The 19074-nt window shown below is 49.0% G+C and overlaps 2 protein-coding genes across 3 annotated transcripts in view; one reads left to right on the top strand and one right to left on the bottom strand.

The window, feature by feature from the left end:
- LOC8051337 (RING finger and transmembrane domain-containing protein 2) overlaps positions 1 to 15446 on the top strand; it is a 47426-nt gene extending 31980 nt beyond the window's left edge. For both annotated transcript variants that reach the window (XM_029984223.4, XM_040500806.2), the window contains exons 9-11: positions 4504 to 4569; positions 9833 to 9934; positions 15081 to 15446. In XM_029984223.4, coding sequence (XP_029840083.2) covers positions 4504 to 4569; positions 9833 to 9934; positions 15081 to 15212 — 300 coding nt within the window. In that variant the 3' untranslated portion in view covers positions 15213 to 15446. The remainder of the gene's footprint in view (positions 1 to 4503; positions 4570 to 9832; positions 9935 to 15080) is intronic.
- A 2769-nt stretch (positions 15447 to 18215) lies between these two features.
- Positions 18216 to 19039, bottom strand: LOC115323816 (intraflagellar transport protein 20 homolog). The gene is made up of 4 exons (XM_029984225.3): positions 18885 to 19039; positions 18703 to 18788; positions 18521 to 18624; positions 18216 to 18404 (listed from the first exon to the last, which is right to left on the bottom strand). The coding sequence occupies exons 1-4, from the start codon at positions 19009 to 19011 to the stop codon at positions 18323 to 18325; spliced, it is 399 nt and encodes a 132-aa protein (XP_029840085.1). The 5' UTR covers positions 19012 to 19039; the 3' UTR covers positions 18216 to 18322.
- Between the last annotated feature and the right edge of the window lie 35 nt (positions 19040 to 19074).

The raw sequence follows: 19074 nt of genomic DNA, 5'->3' as shown, positions 1-19074 counted from the left end.
AGCCCTTAGGTCCCAAGTTGTATTCAAGAACAGCCATGGCCACAGCAGTTTCCACTGCCCTCAGCGATGCAAACTCCTTCTTGGGGCATCTCTTCCAGATGAGTGCGTTGAACAACTCATTGGCATTCTGAGTCTTCATTCTGCAGCACCTTTGAACTTTGAAGCAGGCTCCGATCGGACAGCCGGTTGTAGATGGGCACCAGCTTCTTTGCAATGTCCCTCGTGAAGGCTGGGCGATGTGGGCATGGCACAGACGGTTTCCCAGCAGCAACCAGCGCGTTGTGGCGGTTGTAGTGGCACCACGAGTCTTCTCCGCTAGGGCAAGCGACATGTCATGGTGCTTCATCAGTAGGCACTCCTCCGCGTGTCTTCCCGATTTCGGGGGAACAGCGATATCACGCGGGAGAGAGTCGGGCCTGCCCTCCAAGTGGACGGCCGTGTGGCCGAGGAGTCCTGGATTGGACTCCGGGCAACGGGTCGAGTCACGGCGCGAGCATCGTCCGACCGGCGATGACTCCACGCTAGCGATTCCCCTGGCTCTGACAGTCGGCGTCCCCACAACCTGTGGACGTCCGTCTGCCGAGAGCCCTGGCCCCAAAGTCCTGCGATGACGGGTAGCGGCGTGAGCTCGCTTGACCGGCGATGACTCCGCTCGCAATTACCCCTTTGGCTCTCAGGTCAGCGGGCGATGCGGGCACACTGTGTCCGCGGCTCGCTTGACCGCAGTGTCTTTTTGGGGACCCCTGGTACTCAATAAACGCTGCTGGATACCGGGATCATCTTTGTTGGCATGGCGTTGGCCGAACCCGGCGCGGCGACCGCCCTCATTGGTAGCCGTCGGCCGCACGGTGGGACGGGTAGTGGATTTCCCCTTCTGAGCACCGGACCGATCTCTGGACGTCAAAGGTGCGTGATCTTCCTTCCTTACGTAATTCCCACAAAATGGCGCCCAACGTGGGGGCCACGGCACCTATCGTTGTCGTGGCACTGCTCTGCCGCGCCATGCCAAGATGGCGAAGCCTCCCTGGGGAGGCCGGCTCCCTTTGTGTGCCGTCATGATGCAAATCCCGTGGGTGCCCGGATTTGGTAACCACATCCGAGAGCCAGCCCGGAAACCTTAGTGGGTCACGATTTGTTTATTCTCTTTTCATGTCTCGCCGCAGGAGACGTTTTATCGTACCTGTCACCTCTGGTGATGGGCGTCGCTAGCAACAGTCACCCCACTCCTGACAGTTGCCGACTCCGTGCCCCCCCCCGGTGGGAACTAAAAAGGAGGGAGGATTACGCACCTTTACGTCCGGGGACCTGTCCGGTGCTCAAAGGGGAAATCCGATGCCCGTCCCACCGCGCGGCCGACGGCTACCAGCGAGGGCGGTCGCCGCGCCGGGTTCGGCCAACGCCATGCCAACAACGATGATCCCGGTATCCAACAGCGTTTATTGAGTACCAGGGGTCCCCAACAAGACACTGCGGTCAAGCGAGCCGCGGACACAGTGTGCCCGCATCGCCCGCCGACCTGAGAGCCAAAGGGGTAATTGGGAGCGGAGTCATCGCCGGCCGGGCGAGCTCACGCCGCTACCCATCGTCGCAGGAGTTCGGGGCCAGGGCTCTCGGCAGACGGACGTCCACAGGTTGTGGGGACGCCGACTGTCAGAGCCCGGGGAATCACTAACGTGGAGTCATCGCCGGTCGGACGAGCTCGCGCCGCGACTCGACCCGTTGCCCGGAGTCTAATCTAGGACTCCTCGACCACACGGCCGTCCACTTGGAGGGCAGGCCCGACTCTCTCCCACGCGATATCGCTGTTCCCCCGAAATCGGGGAGACACGCGGAGGAGTGCGAGAGAGTAGGCCAGCAAGGTGGCGCACTCTCTCCAACACGATACGGGACAAGCCAACTCGAAGCCAGACAACTCCGGCCGGCACGTCCGCGGCTTACGCCTTCTCGGGGGAGGGAAACCAGTGGCTCCCACAAGTGGAAGTGCAAGAGACTTGCATACACACCTTTCTGCATCTTGGTGACGTCAGGGGCGTTGTCTTTCAGAGCAGTCGCTTAATAGTTTGTTAGCTTTCTCATCATGACGTTAGTCAACTTCCCCTTCCCTCCAAGGCCTTTTTTGCTCTTCAACTTTTCCATGCCACTGTACATCCTCTTGGCCACGTGGTTGACACAGTCTTCCTTCTGGATGTCGTTGTCATAGGCGCCAAGACCAGCAACGTTCGTGTACGCCTTGCTGTCACCATCACTTAGCGTGGTGACATACTGCAGCTTGTGGAGCTCCAAAGATCTGCTGAGATGACTTGCAGCCGCAACCTCCATAGCGTTTGAGGGTCCTCCGAAGTTCTTCTGACAAACATCTTAACGAGACTCCATCCAGGTCTGGTAGCCTTCTGCGTCCTACTTTGGGCCCAGGTTGCATCCGTGACAGTACTTGCTGTGAACGGAGAAGTCAAGCACCGAACCGGTGTTCACTTCAGTGACTGCGCCAACCCCGAAGTTCGACGTGTGGCCGCGCTTCTGCCAGCTACCGTCGTAACTGACACAGACGTCGAGTAAGTCATCTGCTTTGTTGACATGGCCTTCTCCATTCTCAGAAATCTGAGCCCCTCTCACTGCGGTCGCTGCCTCCTGCATCACGGCGCGCTGCTGCCATGGACACTTCGTGCACCTTTTCTGCAGTGTTCTGATAGGTCCTTAAATGCATCGGCGATGGAGCATTCATGCCCCTGAGAAGGTTCTTCAGCTTCATGAAGCTGATGCCGCAGTCCTTTCCGACGACACAAAGGCGCGCAGCAGGCTCGCTCTGCCGGGTCTCTCCGACAGTCGCCGACTGGGGCGTCGTCACGATGTCCCCACAAGCTTTGCACACGACGACAAACTGAAAACTGGCTCCAACGCCACTTTCCTTCAAGTCAAGTTCATTTCCATGGCAGTTGGGACACAGCAAGGCACTTACCAATGTCTTCACGACAGACATCCACGAAAAAATATTCATTGAGCGCCGCGTCGGCTGCGTCGCGAACATCGTCAGTTGGTTTTGGCAAGTCGGCAGGTCGGTCCAAGAGCGTGATTTTCTGCTCGAAGGTCGTCAACTCATCTGCTTCCGTCAATGCTGAGCCACTTTCGGGATGCGACAAACTGGAAGAAAAGGACTCCGGAGACCGTGACGAACGCGATGGTTTGGGCAACGTCGCCGACATCGCCGTGTCAGGAGCTGTAGAACGCCGGCCACCCGCCGTGCCTCTTGACTTTTGTGAACCAAGAACGCTTGCCGAAGCTTTCATGCACGTAGCCTTTACTCGGCGTCATTTTCGGAACGAAAAAAGATGAGATAAGATTGAAGCGAAAGAGCAAGATGTAGCAGATCCGACGATAAAACGTGGTCTGGAGCAGGAACCGCCGCGAAAGATAACACGTGATGGCTGAAAACCAATCGTGGCTCTAGTTTCGGTTCTCCGATCAATAGGAAGACGAGTTCCGTCAATTCCCCTACTTTTGCGACGGGGTTCTAGTTTTTTGCAACGGGGTTCTTTCGGCGCACACATACCGTCGGCCCGTGTTTACTATTTTACTAAAACGTCCGAGAAACGACCTTTGCAACAAGGGCATGAATGCCACGCTAGGCCTCGCGGGCGCGGCACGGTACCGTATTGAAAATCAGAAAAATAGTGCTTTCCTCGCGTCTTTCGCGAGCGCGCCGCACCTGAGAGCACCACGGAGGTGTTAAAAATGTTTATTTTCTCGGTAATTACGGTGCGGAAGTTTACCAAATTTCGCCATATCACTCATTAATAATTAGAGGTGCCAAAAATGCAACATTTGAAAAACGCATTTTTTTCCGAAAAATGAGCATTTTAGGCTTGTGTCCCCCCTTAAACACCAGCCGCCATGCGACACGCGCTTGGCGGCCGAAGGATCTGGGTGTGACGTAACGACTGGTCGGAGGTTTGCCGTGTTTTCTCGCATTTAGTTACATCTTCGAGAGAAAAGAATGTGATATTCAGATTCACTGCATAAAAATATTCTAGAATTCACCTCTAACTCGTTTTCAACAACCTCTTCAGCTTCCCTTTAATGCTGAAACCGGGAAGGTTTCTTTGGCTAATCATCGAGTGAGGCAGGGTTCCTGGAGGTCAGGAAGTTTAAAAACTCCTGTCGAAGGGAACACCGGCAGAGACACAGCCCCACGATTACATCCAAATTGTCCACTATACTAACACATTGCTTATGAGGCAAATTTAATAAAAATATATAGTCACATCTAATGGGTCCCTGCAGTTCAGTTATCTCGGATGTTTTGCTTGTTCTTACCACTCTAACCCTATGCCCTTTGCCGTATACATTATGGTGAAACAGTGTAGTTCATGCTATTCACAACTGCAGTGTGGTAGCCAATGGATGTAGCCAGTAACATTGGCTTTAGTTTTTCAGGGACTCTCCCTTTAGCTCCTTTTTCTGTAGTTTGTGGATGAGGTTTTTAGCCTGAGTCTCCTTTTGTCGCAGTGCTCCGACATAGTGGCCAAGACCAAGGCCTGGAAGAAGTCGCTGATACAGGTCCTGTCCAATGTGGTGCGTATTTCCCTTTCTTTTCGTCGTGCACATACAATATTCAGGGAATGTGTCCGATGGAGGGGCACATTAGTAGGGCATTTTATCTCCCAAGGAGGCAGCAAGGCATTCTGAGAGCTATACTGTGTCTCCGAGTACAACCAAAAGATTTTCAGGGAATGATAAGCTCTGGTGATCTCAAACTCTCTCGAAATGAATAGCCAGCACTTGGAATACAGATGTATGCAGCCACCAGTGCAAGAATGATTTCTTTCTCTTTTTTTTGATTGATTTGAAAAGTATATTATTTAAATTAGGAAATGTACAAAAATTGCAAAAATTGAGACTTCCTCAAAGTTCAGTTGTTTGGGGTTGAATAAAAACAGTGACAGGAAGCTAAGGTAAATACTACCATCTCTTTTCAGAACTAGTGGCTTTGCAAGAACTTGTGCTATTTATGATTCTGCGCGGATGGTTGTGCGCCGTGTGTAATATGAGCTTCGAGCTTCCAATGAGTTTGGGAGCATCCACCTGCGGACGTTGAACATTACTCGGTTACTTGGGCAAGCATCACGGCACAAAAGGCTGCGTGGTCGTGCCATAGGCAACACAGTCGAACCTTATTATATTGAACATGTATATATAGAATTATTGCTTATATTGAATCGTCATCCAATTGTCACGAGAATTACGCTCATTTTCAATTTTTTATGTAAAACTCGGTCGGTTAAAAAATTAATATATCGAACTCCTCAGCACCGGAAGGCGTGCACTCTGGAGACGGGCGGCAGGCTTTCCCGCGACACTTCGAAGGATAGCGGTGGCACAGCAGGCATTTGCAGCTTTTACAAGCGCGTGCCTACTTAAAGCTTTATGCCTACGGTGCCGGGAGCACCGTGTGGACTCGGCGGCAGACGCAGGCAGCTTGGTGCTCCGACTTGGATCGGCTCGGTCAGCTCGATCGTATCGCTCTTTTCGTGCGCTTGTTATACAGCTCCCGCAGTCCTGTGTTTTCGTTCCTCGGATGCTGCGTCCAGCAACAACCGTGTGTGGCATAGCGATGGCAACAAACGTAAAGAAAGGTGCATCGCTGACGTTTGCGACGAAGCTCGAGATCGTCTGCCGTGTTGAAACAGGAGAGAGGTTTGTCGTTGTCAAAGCGTACAATGTACCGCGAAGCGCTTGGAGTGTCCCGCTGAAGACGAAAAGCGACGTCAAATCGAAGGCCGAACAGAGCGAGCGCTCGGGTGCTCGCAGTGTTCAGGCACCAGCCTTCGTAAACGTAGAGAGATCGCTCCATGAGTGGTTTATGGATGCGAGGGCTCAAAACATTCCTGCGTCGGGGCCGATGCTTCGACAAAAAGCAAAGGACTTCGCATTTGTCCATCGAGCAGAGAACTTCGCCGCAAGTAGTGGGTGCCTATGACATTTCAAAGCCCGTTACGACGTTGCCGGGAGGACAGTCTCGGGAGGAAGCGAGGACGCTAATATTAAAGCGCGAGACACATGCGCGAAAAAGCCATGCGATCCGACGTGCGAACCGCCGGAACGACGTCCGAGGGCGAGGGTTTTCATCGCACCGGAGCGTCGGACGGGGGCTCCGTCCGGTGCCCGCATGCGTCCAACTTGCCAGATATCGCCGCACGCACGGTCCGATTTTCGGAAGGCCGCAGTGGCCGCAGCCAATGAGCACGGATGTCGAAGGTCATGTTGTCAAGTGACTTTCGGACCGATAGGGCGAGGAGGCGCAATGTGGTTCGGAGAAGTGGATGTGGCGGTGCGCGGTGCGTCACGCGCGGCGAGTCGTGGTTGTGAAGGAAACGGACGCCATCGAGTTTTCCCGCGCGCACAAAAAGAGCTGCTGATTTCGAGCGCCAAAGCACGCCGGCCTTCTGGGACCGATCGAGCCCGTCGAAACCCGAATATACTCCGTTTCACCTTACGATGGACAGCAGCGGACGCTACGAGCCATTCCAATGTCATGCGAGCTTCGGGAGAGACGCAGTTATGTGCGCAGTACGTAGTCACGTGATTTTTACGCAGTGCTCGTTTCGCTGGGATGGCTCTAAGGTCCGCTGCTGCCCTTCGCAATTAAGTGATTTTGAGCAGAAAAATAGCCTCACGGAAAATCTTCACACACGCACACTTTAATAGAAGGTAATAAAAATATTATGTTTGTTTTAAAGCCAGAAAAACCAAGAAGGGCGAGGTAAGTATTTTAGTTTTCTAGGCTGGGTGGCGCGAGCTACCGCCCGTTATAACTATAGCCATTAGTATCCATCCACCCATTTGGTAGAGGGACACCCGAAACTGGGCGGAGCTGAACGGAGCGACGCAACGACGCGTCGGAAACCATGTGTCGCGAACCGTCCTGTGCGGCGATTCGGAGCAGCCATCTTCCCGACAGTTCGCACGCCGGATCGGACAGTTTTGACGCGCATGTGTCTCGCGCTTAAGAGCGTAAAAAAGCGGCACGAACGAGACTGACCCAATGTTCTCGCAAAGTACAGTAGGCTCGCGATAATTCAAACTCGGATATTTCATACTTTCGATTAATTCAAACAGATCTGAAAATTTTGGTTGTCCCACTATGTTTTTAATGTATTTATAAGCCGCTTAATTCGAACGGCGTTTTCGCTTAATTCATAATTTTTTGTTCTCGTGGCCCCGTTGAGTGTGCTTCTTTCCGAGCACCGGTGCACCGCAGAGAAGCAATACCTGCGGAGCTTGTTTTCGCGAGTGTTGCTTCTCCGCAGTGCACCAGTGCTCGGAAAGAAGCGCACTCAACGGGGCTCAAGCGGGCACACATTAGCGGAAAACGGCGTTCACATTATGTGCTTCAAGACTAGCAATGATGACCAAGACGACATTGAGGATTAGGAACTGGCATCATGCTTTCTGGCCTTGAAGCCATAATGTGAACGCTGAGCTGGCGGAATATGCTAGTCTTGACGACGATGTGTGTGTTTGTCGTAATGACTCATTAGAGGACATAAGGAAGTAATGCCAGCACAGTGCAGCAGTGAGAGTGAAGATGACGATGAAGAAAGGGATGACCCACTACCAACTGTCACAGCCGTCAGCTCCGGAAGTTTCTGTCTGCATAGGAAGAGTCCCGTAAAGAGCTACTTGCGTTGGCTGGTATTGAAAATTTTGTTTTGAGATCTGATGTACTGACTAAGCAGTCCACAATCAACAACTTTTTTACCGGATGAATAAACTTAACGTCGCAGTTCTTTCCCCAATGTGTTATGCCTGTACTTGCTTATAATTATTCTATGTAGAGGAAACTGGCAAAAATCTGCTTTGTATGTGTAACAAATCATAATGTTGTCTAGTATCATATTTGGATGAATTTCTGATAATTTAAACTTCTGGTAATTAAAACTAAAATCTGTGACTTCCTGGAGTTTGAATTAATGAGAGTCTACTGTATGAGCCAAAGCAAATTTTCAACGCCTATAAGACTGTCCTGTTCTGACAGTCTCTTCCGCGACAAACGTGCGACACCTGCAGGGGGAAGCGTCGCGGCGGTAAGCAAAACAAAGCTCGCATCGCAGTTCTCTTAACTGCCAAAATGGATGGCAGCACTAAACGGCGACCCCTTGTCATCACCAAGTTTAAGACCCTGAACTGCATGCGCAACCGCTGCAATATTCCTCGGACATACACATGAAACGAAAAGTCACGGATGACGCGCGATATCTTCGAAAAATGGCATGAAGATTGGGACACGGAGCTTGCAGACCAGGGTCACAAGGCATGCCTCCTTGTCGACAGTTGCTCGGCACCCCACCCGAACGTGCCGCTCAAGAACGTGGAGCTCGAGTTCCTGCCGCCGAACACTACGTCAAAACTACTGCCATTAAATCAGGGTATAATAGACCTATTGCAAAACGTACGGCGCCACGACGGCAGGGGATTTTGGGAACCCTCGGTACAGATCACGCGCTTTCTCGTTGCACCTCCGCGACTGCGCGCAAATAGCGCCAGCAACTTTCAGCAGCCATCTCGCCCATCCGCCGGAACGTCGCACATCGTTGGCGGCGCAGTGGCAGCGTAAACGCATCTCAACGGGTGAAGCTATTCACTTCTTTGAATACGTTCTTCGTCGTAACTTACCTTCACGTCTGGCAGTGTCACTTAATCCACTTACTTTTCACTGCAAACATGGTGGGGTTCGGCCAGGTTCGACAAAGCATTGGTGCAGCAGACGGCAGAGCTGGTACAAAGGAGAGGGATGAAATAAAGTGCTCTCGGCTGCACGAACGTTGTTGCATGGTAACCTCCGCCTGCGGGAGGAAAGACGATAAGTGGGGCGTACCAAGGACTCCCATTATTTGTCGGGCGGCACGTGCGGGCTTTTGCGATTTCTTGCAAAGGGTGCATTCGGACGTTTGGGGCTATAAGCGAAGAGTGGTCAAAATGTTGCTCCTCAAGCCGTGAATGGGCCAAAACCTCAACATCGACCTCTTGGGTAGCATACAAATGCTTAAAGCTGCATACGAGAATGTAAAACAGGAGACGATCGCCAGCTGCTTTCGGCACGTTGGATTTGTCGTCAGTGCCGAGGAACCGCCCGAGGAAGATGGAGCGTCTGACGATTTTGAAGAACCGGCGCTCAACGATGCGTGGAGCAAATTTTTACGTTTTGTGGCCACTGTACCTGAGAGCATGACCATCGACGATTTTGTCAGTGAAGAAATAAGCATTGACCACGGCTGAACTAACCGACGTAGAAATCGCCGTGGAGGTCACCCGCGAGCTGGCTTGAGGTAATGGCTACCGAACCTGGCCGTACAAAGGCCAAGGACCTCGCTCCGCTCCCTATTTCGGGCAAAGCTGTGACTGGTGCTTTTACGCCGCTACTGCAGCGCAATAGACTGTAGTGGTCTGGTGCCGGTGGACTGCTTGAAGACTGTGGAGCGGGCCGTAACAATGCTTGCATTCAACTCCAAGAAACAGTTTACACTGCGGCAGTTTTTTTCGCCGGAATAAATAGCTCACCTTCACGCTTCACATGAGTAGTCATTTTTGCCGCTAGCTTTTTAGTGATTAAATCGCGCTGCACTCTGACGCGTTTTTGGTGTGATTTTGTGTATCAAATATTGGTTATATCAAATTATTTCACTGTTCTCGCATTGTTTGATATAACGAGGTTCGACTGGATATGTGGCCAATATATACTCACTGACAGTCGGACTCTTGGAGATTCTAGTGTTGTGAAAGTAAACTGAATCGTTCCTATCCCTCATTGGTTTCTGCGACTTCTGTGATCGTTCAGAACTACGGGCGGACCCCCACTGCCGACCAGACCAAGGCCGCGGGAGAGTCGTGCGCCATCTGCCAGGACGAGTTCAAGCGTCCCACTGTCCTGGCCTGCAATGTGAGTATCAATATTATTGGGATCGCTTTAGTGGAAAGGCTCCAGAGCCAAAATCCGCTCGGAGATCTGTGGTAGAACCTCTGTAAACTTTTTACAGACCCTCAAAATTGGTTTTCTTTATGAGGGATCCTATCCTGATACTTGCTGTAAACTGAATGGGTTTGTGGCGGTCCAGTGTCAACACCGACAAAAATTACAAAGTTTCTTGTTGGCCAGCGCTTAACGGCACGAGATTAAAACAATGTTTTCACCTTAGCTCGGAGTTGGTCCCACCATCTCTTCCGTCCTCAACAACAAACCTGCAGGGTTCGGTTTGTTTCTGTTATCCAGGAGTCTGTAAGAGCACTGCTCTTTACAATGTTCTGAAGTGTTTCAAGAAAGATGCAGACAGTTCCCTAACTGAGTTGCTTATACGAAATGCTTGTGTCTAGTGAAGCCAGTATAGTGCCAGGTAGAAAAAAAAAACATCATTGACTTTTAGAAGTTTTCTTCTAATTTACTAACAAGTTGCAAAACTTATAGCTATTAGCCACTCGGAAACTGTGAGTGCTACGCTAGGCAAGTCGTAAAAATGTTGTTTTTTGAGCATTGAGTCGATCTAGTCATATGGTATGAGGAGACAAGCAGCTCGCCTGCATCCTTGCATTCAAGTGGGCACGCAGCAACCAAAATGTTTATTTTTGTAAAAAAAAAAAATTTTTAATACTTTATTTTTAGGTTTTTATCTTAACTATTTTGAATTGTCATAGTGAAATATGCATTACAAATAAAAGAAATACCTCTTTTATATCGGGTCGTCACAAAAACCTGAAAGAGAATCGCACTTCGAATGCTCACGTTGTCCCATGGCTAGCGCACCTTTTGTTTGACTGATGGCGCCATCTCGGTATCGCCAGAAAGTGGAAGAGTTCGGCCAGCAGAGAACCACGGTGCCGTATTTCTCCTAGCAACTGCAAAAGTGCAAAAGTGCACAAACAAGCGAGGCGATAGACCATTTGCTATATCCCCCGAGCACCCCTGCCCGCACTCATGGAATCATGGGAACAGTGTTCCTTTAGCTCCCTAGTGATCGGTAATTGTGGCCAATTCCATGGTTACACAGTTTTGGGTGTAACTCGGAGTCACCCTGAACAAGCGTCGTATAGTTCCTAAGGACCTGTCGAATTACTTTTAAGATTTCTCATCAATGTCAGTGTTTTCTCGATACTGCACATGATGTCCACCCTTCAACCTGGCTGAGCTGCAGAAATCTCTTACATTGTTATAATTTTCTTAGAGCTTCAAAGACGCTGATGTTAAGTTAGAAACACTAAAAATGCTATAAACAGCCCCGCTGACTCCGAGCTAAATCCTGGTTTTTGTTGTTGTGAATTCTTGGCTTTTTAAGCAATTCCTGCTTAAACAACAATCACAAAAATGATAATATTGTAAGAGATTTCTGCAGCTCAGCCAGGTTGAAAGGTGGATCGCGTGCGCAATATAAAAAATGCTGACATTGACGACAAAATTTAAAAGTGATATGACAGGTCCTTGGGCTCTGTAAGGCCCAAGGACCTGTTTAGGGTGACTGAATTACGCTCAGGGCTGTGTAACCTTAGAATTGGTCAGAATTACCGGTCACTATGGAGCTGAAGGAACACCGTTCCCATGATTCCTCGAGTGCGGGCCAGGGCACTTGGGAATATAGCAAATAGTCTATTGGCCGCTCGAGCCGCACGGTAGACGAAGCGCCCTCCGACAGGCTGGCTCAAATTCGCGTGGCGGTGCGCTGGGCGTGTGTGCGCGTCGGAGAGCGGGAGCAATCTGTTTTGTTTTCTGCTCTGGAATCGCTCTCCCTGCTTTTGACTCCCGGACAGTTTTGTTTCCCGTAAAGAAAGTTTATTGTCATTTGTTTCTTCACTGCAGCGTCCAAGTTTTGTTAAAAAAATGATTGGTACTTTTTTTTTTTTTTTTTTTGTACAGTTAAATTTTGATGTAGCGAAGTCGGTAAAATTCGGAATTTACTTCGTTACATGGAAATTTCGCTACATAGAAATTCGGGGCTATTGTTCGAGAAAGTTTCCGCAAATGTTTCTCGGGTGCACAAAACTCGCCAAGGACGTTTTTATTTCAGTTGAAAGTAGTCCGTCACCTTTATCTGGGCCACTCTTGGCATTATTATTGGCATCACGCGACGTTCGCATAGCCAGACGATCTTTGTCTTGCTGTGTGCTCGCGAACCGTCTCTAGACATCGATCGCGTCCACCACTTCACGGTTACTGGGCACATCGCAGGTGTCTTGCTCATCAGGCTCGATGTCATCCCCATCTTCAGAGTTCCCACGAACATCGCTAGCTATCGCTTATTGGTCATTTCTTCCGTTGCAATGACAGCAGCGTCGGCTTATAGAAAGTTGTCGAGGTGGACGTTGTCGGGGGCAGCTCCATCGCCTTCAAAGCTCCATCACCCAGGACGAGAAACGCGTGCTTTTATTTAGGCCTTGAAACAAACTACGCAGAGCGAACGAAGCCGACGGACGAAACGGTAGGGAGGCTCAAGTGAGGGTGGGTGCAACTCAAAACCTGGAGAGCGTTTGCAATTTAATGGCGGCGCCTGAGGGAGAGGATTCGAGAAAGGATATGCGCCAATGTTGCCTGCACGAGAGCAGGTGCCCACTCTGTTGCAACTCTGTTGCTCCATGCGCCTTTCCTCCTCTCTCCTCCCATTGCAAGCAACGAACGCCTTGGCGCAACCTCTCTCGCTTCCTCCTCGCTCCGAGAATTGCAAACGTCGACAGGAGAAGGCAGGGTTGTCAGACAAGCAGCAACGTCCAAGATGGCGGAATTTACCATTTTTCGCGTTAAAAAAATACTTAACCTATCACAACAAAACTGGTGGCTATGGAAAAGTAATCCTTTATACCGTGCGTAAATTATTCAAGCACCTTAATGGGCCTTTATGGCCTGAGTTAGGAAAGAACACGGCCCTTTGCCCCATAGACTCCCAGCAAAATTTAGCAATTAAATGGCGTCCATGTCCCGTGATCCCCGATCTAGGAGTTGCACCCACCCTCACTTGAGCCTCCCTACGAAACGGCGGCGGCTCTAGTGTCCTCTAGTGGCCGTTCTGTACACCACACTCGCCAGATGCGGCCCGTTTCACCTTTTGCGCTTTATCATGGGCCCGTTTCAGCACATGTTCTTCCCAAAATCTCTTTTGGGACACAAAAGTTTATGACGAATTTTTATGAAACTTAGTTACATCGAAATTTCGACAAACGAGACTTTGTTACATAGAGGTCAAAAATACACGGCGTGCATACACTTGCGATTAGAAAAGGTTGTGTACTTCGTTACGTCAGGGGTTTCGTTACATCGAAGTTTGACTGTATAGCATATTTTTTTGTTGCGTGAAAAAATGCGTAGTCTCCAGATCTCCCCCTGCATTGATTTTCACGCGTTTGATTGCTTCCCTCTATGAAACGTTCGAGGAACGTTTCCTCGACTAGCTGTGCATTGTGATGTGCCCAAGGGGAAGAAGTTCCAGATCGTCCACAAGTACAGTGGACGACGGAGGGCATAGAATGAGGGGGTGAAGCCTCCCACGAGCCCCCCCCACGAGCCTACTACGTGATTGGCTCTTGAATGTGCGGGCTAAAAAATAAATATTCTGTCGAGCTCGGGCTGGGCCCAGGCCGTGTCTCTATCGAGTCGTCTCTCTACCGTCGGTACTTACCACTTCGCAGCTGTCCAATGATTGCAGCTTTCTTCCCTGTTATCACACTACATCAGTTATGTTGGTCTAACAACTTCCTTTGTGTAGAATGAATATTTATAAAGATAACAACTTCAAACTCTTGTGAAATACTCTCATATTAATTCACTAATCTGGGGTTGTTTGTTAGTACACAGGCTTTTATAATCCCGGAAGTATACAAGTTATCAAATGAGCTGATTTTTGTTCTGGTATTGCCATCATACACTACACATGCACCAAGTTTGGTTGTATTTGGTTCACAAATGGGGAAATTATTCTTAATTGCCACATTCTGCCTTAACATTGTGAAAGTGCCATGAAGACTTTTACATTGTTTTCTGGATGACGATCTGTGCTGCCATTAAGTGTGACTCAGTTTTGGACAGTGACATTGCAGATCTAGCAGATTACAGTAACATTTTCATGTATACCATTAAGTTCTGCAGATAGTGTGAGCCTTCTTGTGCTTCTTCTCTCCCGTAGGCAGAGACCCATCATTGTCATTTACGGAGAGCGAGCAGCAAATTACAAGGCACCGATAGCTGCGATTCGTGCTGGGATGTAATCACTCTTGGCGCCTTGCCATTTGTTGGCATCTTTCTGCAAATGGCACTGATTGTCCCTGCGGTGAAGTGCATGTCTTTTGTTTATAAAAAGAGCTTAAACTACCTGCTGGACTTTATGGTAACTTAGACTTTTTTCTTCAGAAGTAGTGCGTTGTTGCAGGCCACAAAAATGTTTTTATTTTGGTGTCTTAGACCTTTTAAAATCTAATGGGTCGCAAAGAAGCTACAGTCAAATCTCATTAAATCAAACTCGAGGAGGACCGAAAATTTGTTTCAATAAAGCGAAGTATGAATTACCGGGAGTTTTCTCCCACAGAGGTGCATAGGATGGTGTTCGTTTTAATTATCGTGTTAGTTTTAATTATCTGCAAGTTTGAATTAAGAGAGTTTGAGTTAACGAGATTTGACTGTACGAGACCCAACAGTCAAATCGGTGAACACTCCGCCGCAGAGACTCCCGTACAGCACAATAACACCGTTCGAACTAGGAAAGTGTGGCACATGATGGGGATGCCACATTGGCGCTCATTAAGACTGTCCCATCCTACCCGAATTCCAATATATATTTTTTCCACTCTTTTATCTCCTCTTTTCCCGTATCTGTTCCCCCCTCCTCCCCTAGAGTTAGATCCGCTCTCCCGAGTGCATTCTCTTAGTTTGGGCCCACAACCTTTACAGTTAAAAAGGGCGGATTACCGAGGTTTTTTACGTCGACTCTTGAGATACGGTGTGCCTAAAGAAAGAATAACATTGTTTTACAATGCGCATCTATCGAGCCGCGCCGGGCACGTCTGGTCCGAGCCGTGGACCGCTAAACGCGGCCGTGCGTCTTCCTTCCCCGCAGCACATCTTCTGCGAGGAATGCGTGTCGGTGTGGTTCGACCGGGAACGGACGTGCCCCATGTGCCGTGCCCAAATCGCCGACGACCCCAGCTGGAAGGACGGGGCCACCTCGCTGCTCGTCCAAGTCTTCTAACCCCCCTCCGCGGCCGTACACCGTTCGTGGCGGCCTCCGAGCAACGGCGGCAGGACCACCGTCGCCGTCACCTGGGGCCTCCTCGCCTCGCACTGCGGCGCGGCCAGGCGTGCGTGTACATACCTGTAGGATGTGTTACAGTTCCCCTTCCCATCGGCTGCAATGGCACAGACGCAAATAAAGGAACAGACCAACTGGTTAAAAAAATTTTGGAACCTACGTGCCCTCCCGTAACTCGTGGCTCCTCCTTGTTCGTGCTCGGCGAGTTCAAAAAAAAAAAAAATGTACAGTGTTTTTGTTTTTTTTTTCTGCTGCGAAAATAAACTATGCTTTGCTGAACGCTCGTTTTGTGTCCAAAATGTAGCGGTACAAACCGGATGCCAAGGTTTCAGCACTAACCGTTATTTCATTAAAAAGTTGCGAGTGATTTTCTGAAAATTTCAATCGGAAAATAATGCCCGTTTTTGCCAGTTTTCAGTAACTGGCGCCACTCGACTCCGCATATTTCGAGAACTCAGTGGGCTGCCAATCTCCCTTTTAAAATTCTAGAACATTTCTTGTGGCTCTTGAATAAGATAATGGTTAGTTCTGAAACTTTGGCATCCGGTTTGGACCACTAGGGCTCCATTTGGGCGGAGAATGAGTGTTTTGCAATGCATTGTTTAATTTTGCAATAAAAAAACTTTTTTTATGTGTGGGGGGGGGGGGGGGGGGGGGGGGGGCAGACATTTTGTACATACTTGTACCTAGAGCAGGAATTCTCTAACATCTCGAGGAACTTCCGTCTGCCCCGAACGGCAGCCGAGAAAATCCTCCCAGTCGCGGCGTTGATGCAGTAAAGCAGTGCAGAAGCTTGCTAACCAATAACCAACCGATAATGCACATACCAGGCTTATGGGTATGCATTAATGAGTAGCTCCGATCTGCTAAAATCCTGCTTAAACCGCAAGAACGCTATAAGAGGCAAGGATGGTCAAGGAAATCTGGGAGCTCTGGGTACCCTTGAGGGTGCTCTAGGAACTTCCTAGGTACTCTGGGGAACTCCTAATTTCCTAAGAACCCAGTCTAAGAGCATGTGGCCCAGGGGCATGCTTGCGCCTACTCGCAGCAGCGGTAGTTAAACTTTTGACTGACGTGATGCTAAAATGGAGTCGCCGACAGGTTGAAGCGATACTGAATTAAAATTAAAATGTAGTACCTCTCATGTACAGAAGTTAAACATTATAAACAAAATCTAATGACAATCGCATGTTTGTATTTTGAACGGATGGCTATATTTTTCGTGCCAAACAGCCGATTCTAGGGAGCGCTTGAAGAGCAGCTGTCGGAGAACACAATGCGTCTCGGCAGATCCGGCGCCTCTAGAGCGTTGGTAAAGTCGTGTTTAACTTTACGGCGAGGCTGGCATGGTTGAGAGTTTTGCGATTTAGTGGCGTCGACGGCCGTTCGAGATGCCCGCTCTCTGCAGGAGCCGAACAGGAGCGGGAGAGAAGGGAAATCGGGTTTGGCCAAGTTTGGCAGCCCTTGTTCACTCGAAGCTCGGCGCCGTACATCCGCGGAGTGGCGCTGCTTTTATGGAAAGTTTGACGTAACGACATTCGGTAGCATCCACCAGGTGCAATCTGGTAACCAGTTTATTCGTTCCAAATGATGTTTTGGTGTCCTTCCAAACAAAAAGTTGGTGTCTCTGTTGCGTGGCCAGTACGTGGTTCACATTTAAAGCTTAAAATAGGCACTAGAATTCCGCTCTGCTTCGAGCAGGAGCTTTCTGCCTTTCATTGCACTTCGCTGCGCACGTGGCCAAAGCCCAGTGGAGCACGACGAGTGCATGATGGAACCGAGGCTGCTACAGTCGGATCTCGTTAATTCAAACTAACGTACAGGTCCCATCCTATGCATCTCTGTAAGAGGAAACTTCCAGTAATTCAAACTGCTTTATTTAAACAAATTGTCAATCCCCGTCGAGTTTGAGTTATTGAAATTCGACTGTACTGTATTCTTAGCCTGTCGCTGGCCGTAGTTGCTTCATGCATTGTCAGAATCTGAGATGAGGCTCCGGAGTTGGGGATAGAAATAGGGAGACGGGCACAATACTGGGTTCTACACGATTTCCTTTTTTTGTTTTCTCTTAACGCTGCTGGGGTATCTTGCACAGGTGTGTGAAATGCGTACACTGCACGACACTGTTGTCGTGAAGAGGACTTCGGCGCTTTTTCGCGTTTTACTTGGAAGGGGCTCTGGCGGGATTTGAAATTCGCCACTCAGTTCAGTATCTCAACCGAGTGCTTTCCAACACTATAAATTTTGATGAAAGTTCTTTAGCACTCAGAGGACAACGAGGAAAGCCAGGGATGGCTCATTTGCGCTAACAGCGTCTTCGAGTGTACACGCGTAAATTTTTTCTTTTTATCGTCTCGAAGGTGCAGAGGATCCTGGTGTGTTGGGTCTAGGTTATCACTGTAGGTGCGTCGCTGACGCAGCAAGCCCGTGCACCCACGCACCGTGCTGGAGAGGTGGGGTTTCCTGAAGATGGGGGTAACACAAAGGGCCCCGTCGGCCCATTGCGGAGTGTTAGCCGTCGGGTTGCAAGTCCAGAAGGATGGTAATAAAGCCTTCTTACTGTGTACCTGCTGGCCCGATTGATGCATCGAGGCAGGTGGCAGAAGCCGAACGCCACATTGTGCTAAATCTCAGTCATAAACTTATGTTGAAATGTGAGTGTGTTTTGTGGTGACGAAATACTGGAAAGGTGGTTTATGACGAACCTGGGAAATTAGATGTTTTGTTTTGGGATTTCAAAATGGATTAAGAATGTCAAGTTCAAGGAGATATGTTGACCAATTAGGTAGGTTTCCTTGATTTTCATATTGAGATATCAAACTTGCCAAATGCCTTCTTACTAACTTGTGATGTTCAGTTTAAAACATGGAACCTCTAAACAAAACAAAAATGATTAGGCTTGACGTTTCAGAAACGAAGAAAGTAGCGATGGCAAGCCCAGAATTTGTTACCTAATTTTATTCTCAACATTGGTGTTTTCTCTCAATATGTATGGAAGTCTCTCCACTACATAGACTAGATGCCTGGAAAGCTTGCTGCAGCATAGACGCTCATCTTTGAAGCAGAAACTGTTCGATCAGTTCATTTTGTTCAGCCTCTTCCTTCTTCAGGGTATTAAGTTGGACCTTGAGCCTGCAAATGAAGGCAGCATAAAGGTTTCCGATTATATTCTTGTTGAACAAAAAATGTGTGTGCCTTCTGCGTGAAAAGTTCTTCGGGTAGGGCAAATCGAAATCTACAAAAAGCACCTTTCCAGTTCAATTTTCTTTTCCAGCACGAGGGCGTGGAGTTGCTGTTGCTGCATTTCTCTGTCCTTTGCTACAGACTCCAACAGGTTTCTGGACCCGATTGCCTAAAAACATTCCATCAATATTCTTTTAAGAATTGGGAGAGTATAGTTTTTACAAGTATCTTGCACACTGAAGCCCACCTTTAGTTTCTCTTGCTCGACTAAAATCGCCAGTTTGTTGGACACGGCGATAGATTTGTTCACAATGCCTTGAAATTCTACCATTCCTAGAAGGGAATGTGTTAAGCCGTTATAAAGGTTCTGGGTGCTGGTCGTACACAAAAGCAAAAGTAATGTCGCCAGGAGGGGGAAAAATAACTCACTGTCGACGAACTTGTGACAGTCGTCCTTTAATTCTTGCGTTTGTCTCGTTATGTTTGGATCAGCAATTCTTATCTTATTAAGTTCATCGACGTAGAGACCCGCCTTTGCCAAAGCCTCGTTCGCCATTTGTAAATAAACACAAAATCGCCATGGCAACCTGGCTTGATGAATTTGTGCTTGAAGCTCGAG

The sequence above is a fragment of the Ixodes scapularis genome, unplaced genomic scaffold (assembly GCF_016920785.2).
Source record: "Ixodes scapularis isolate PalLabHiFi unplaced genomic scaffold, ASM1692078v2 PGA_scaffold1__304_contigs__length_218370807, whole genome shotgun sequence".
In the NCBI taxonomy this organism is placed as follows: Eukaryota; Metazoa; Arthropoda; class Arachnida; order Ixodida; family Ixodidae; genus Ixodes; species Ixodes scapularis.
Note: the sequence above shows the minus strand (reverse complement) of the source record. Positions and strands in the feature narration are given on the sequence as shown.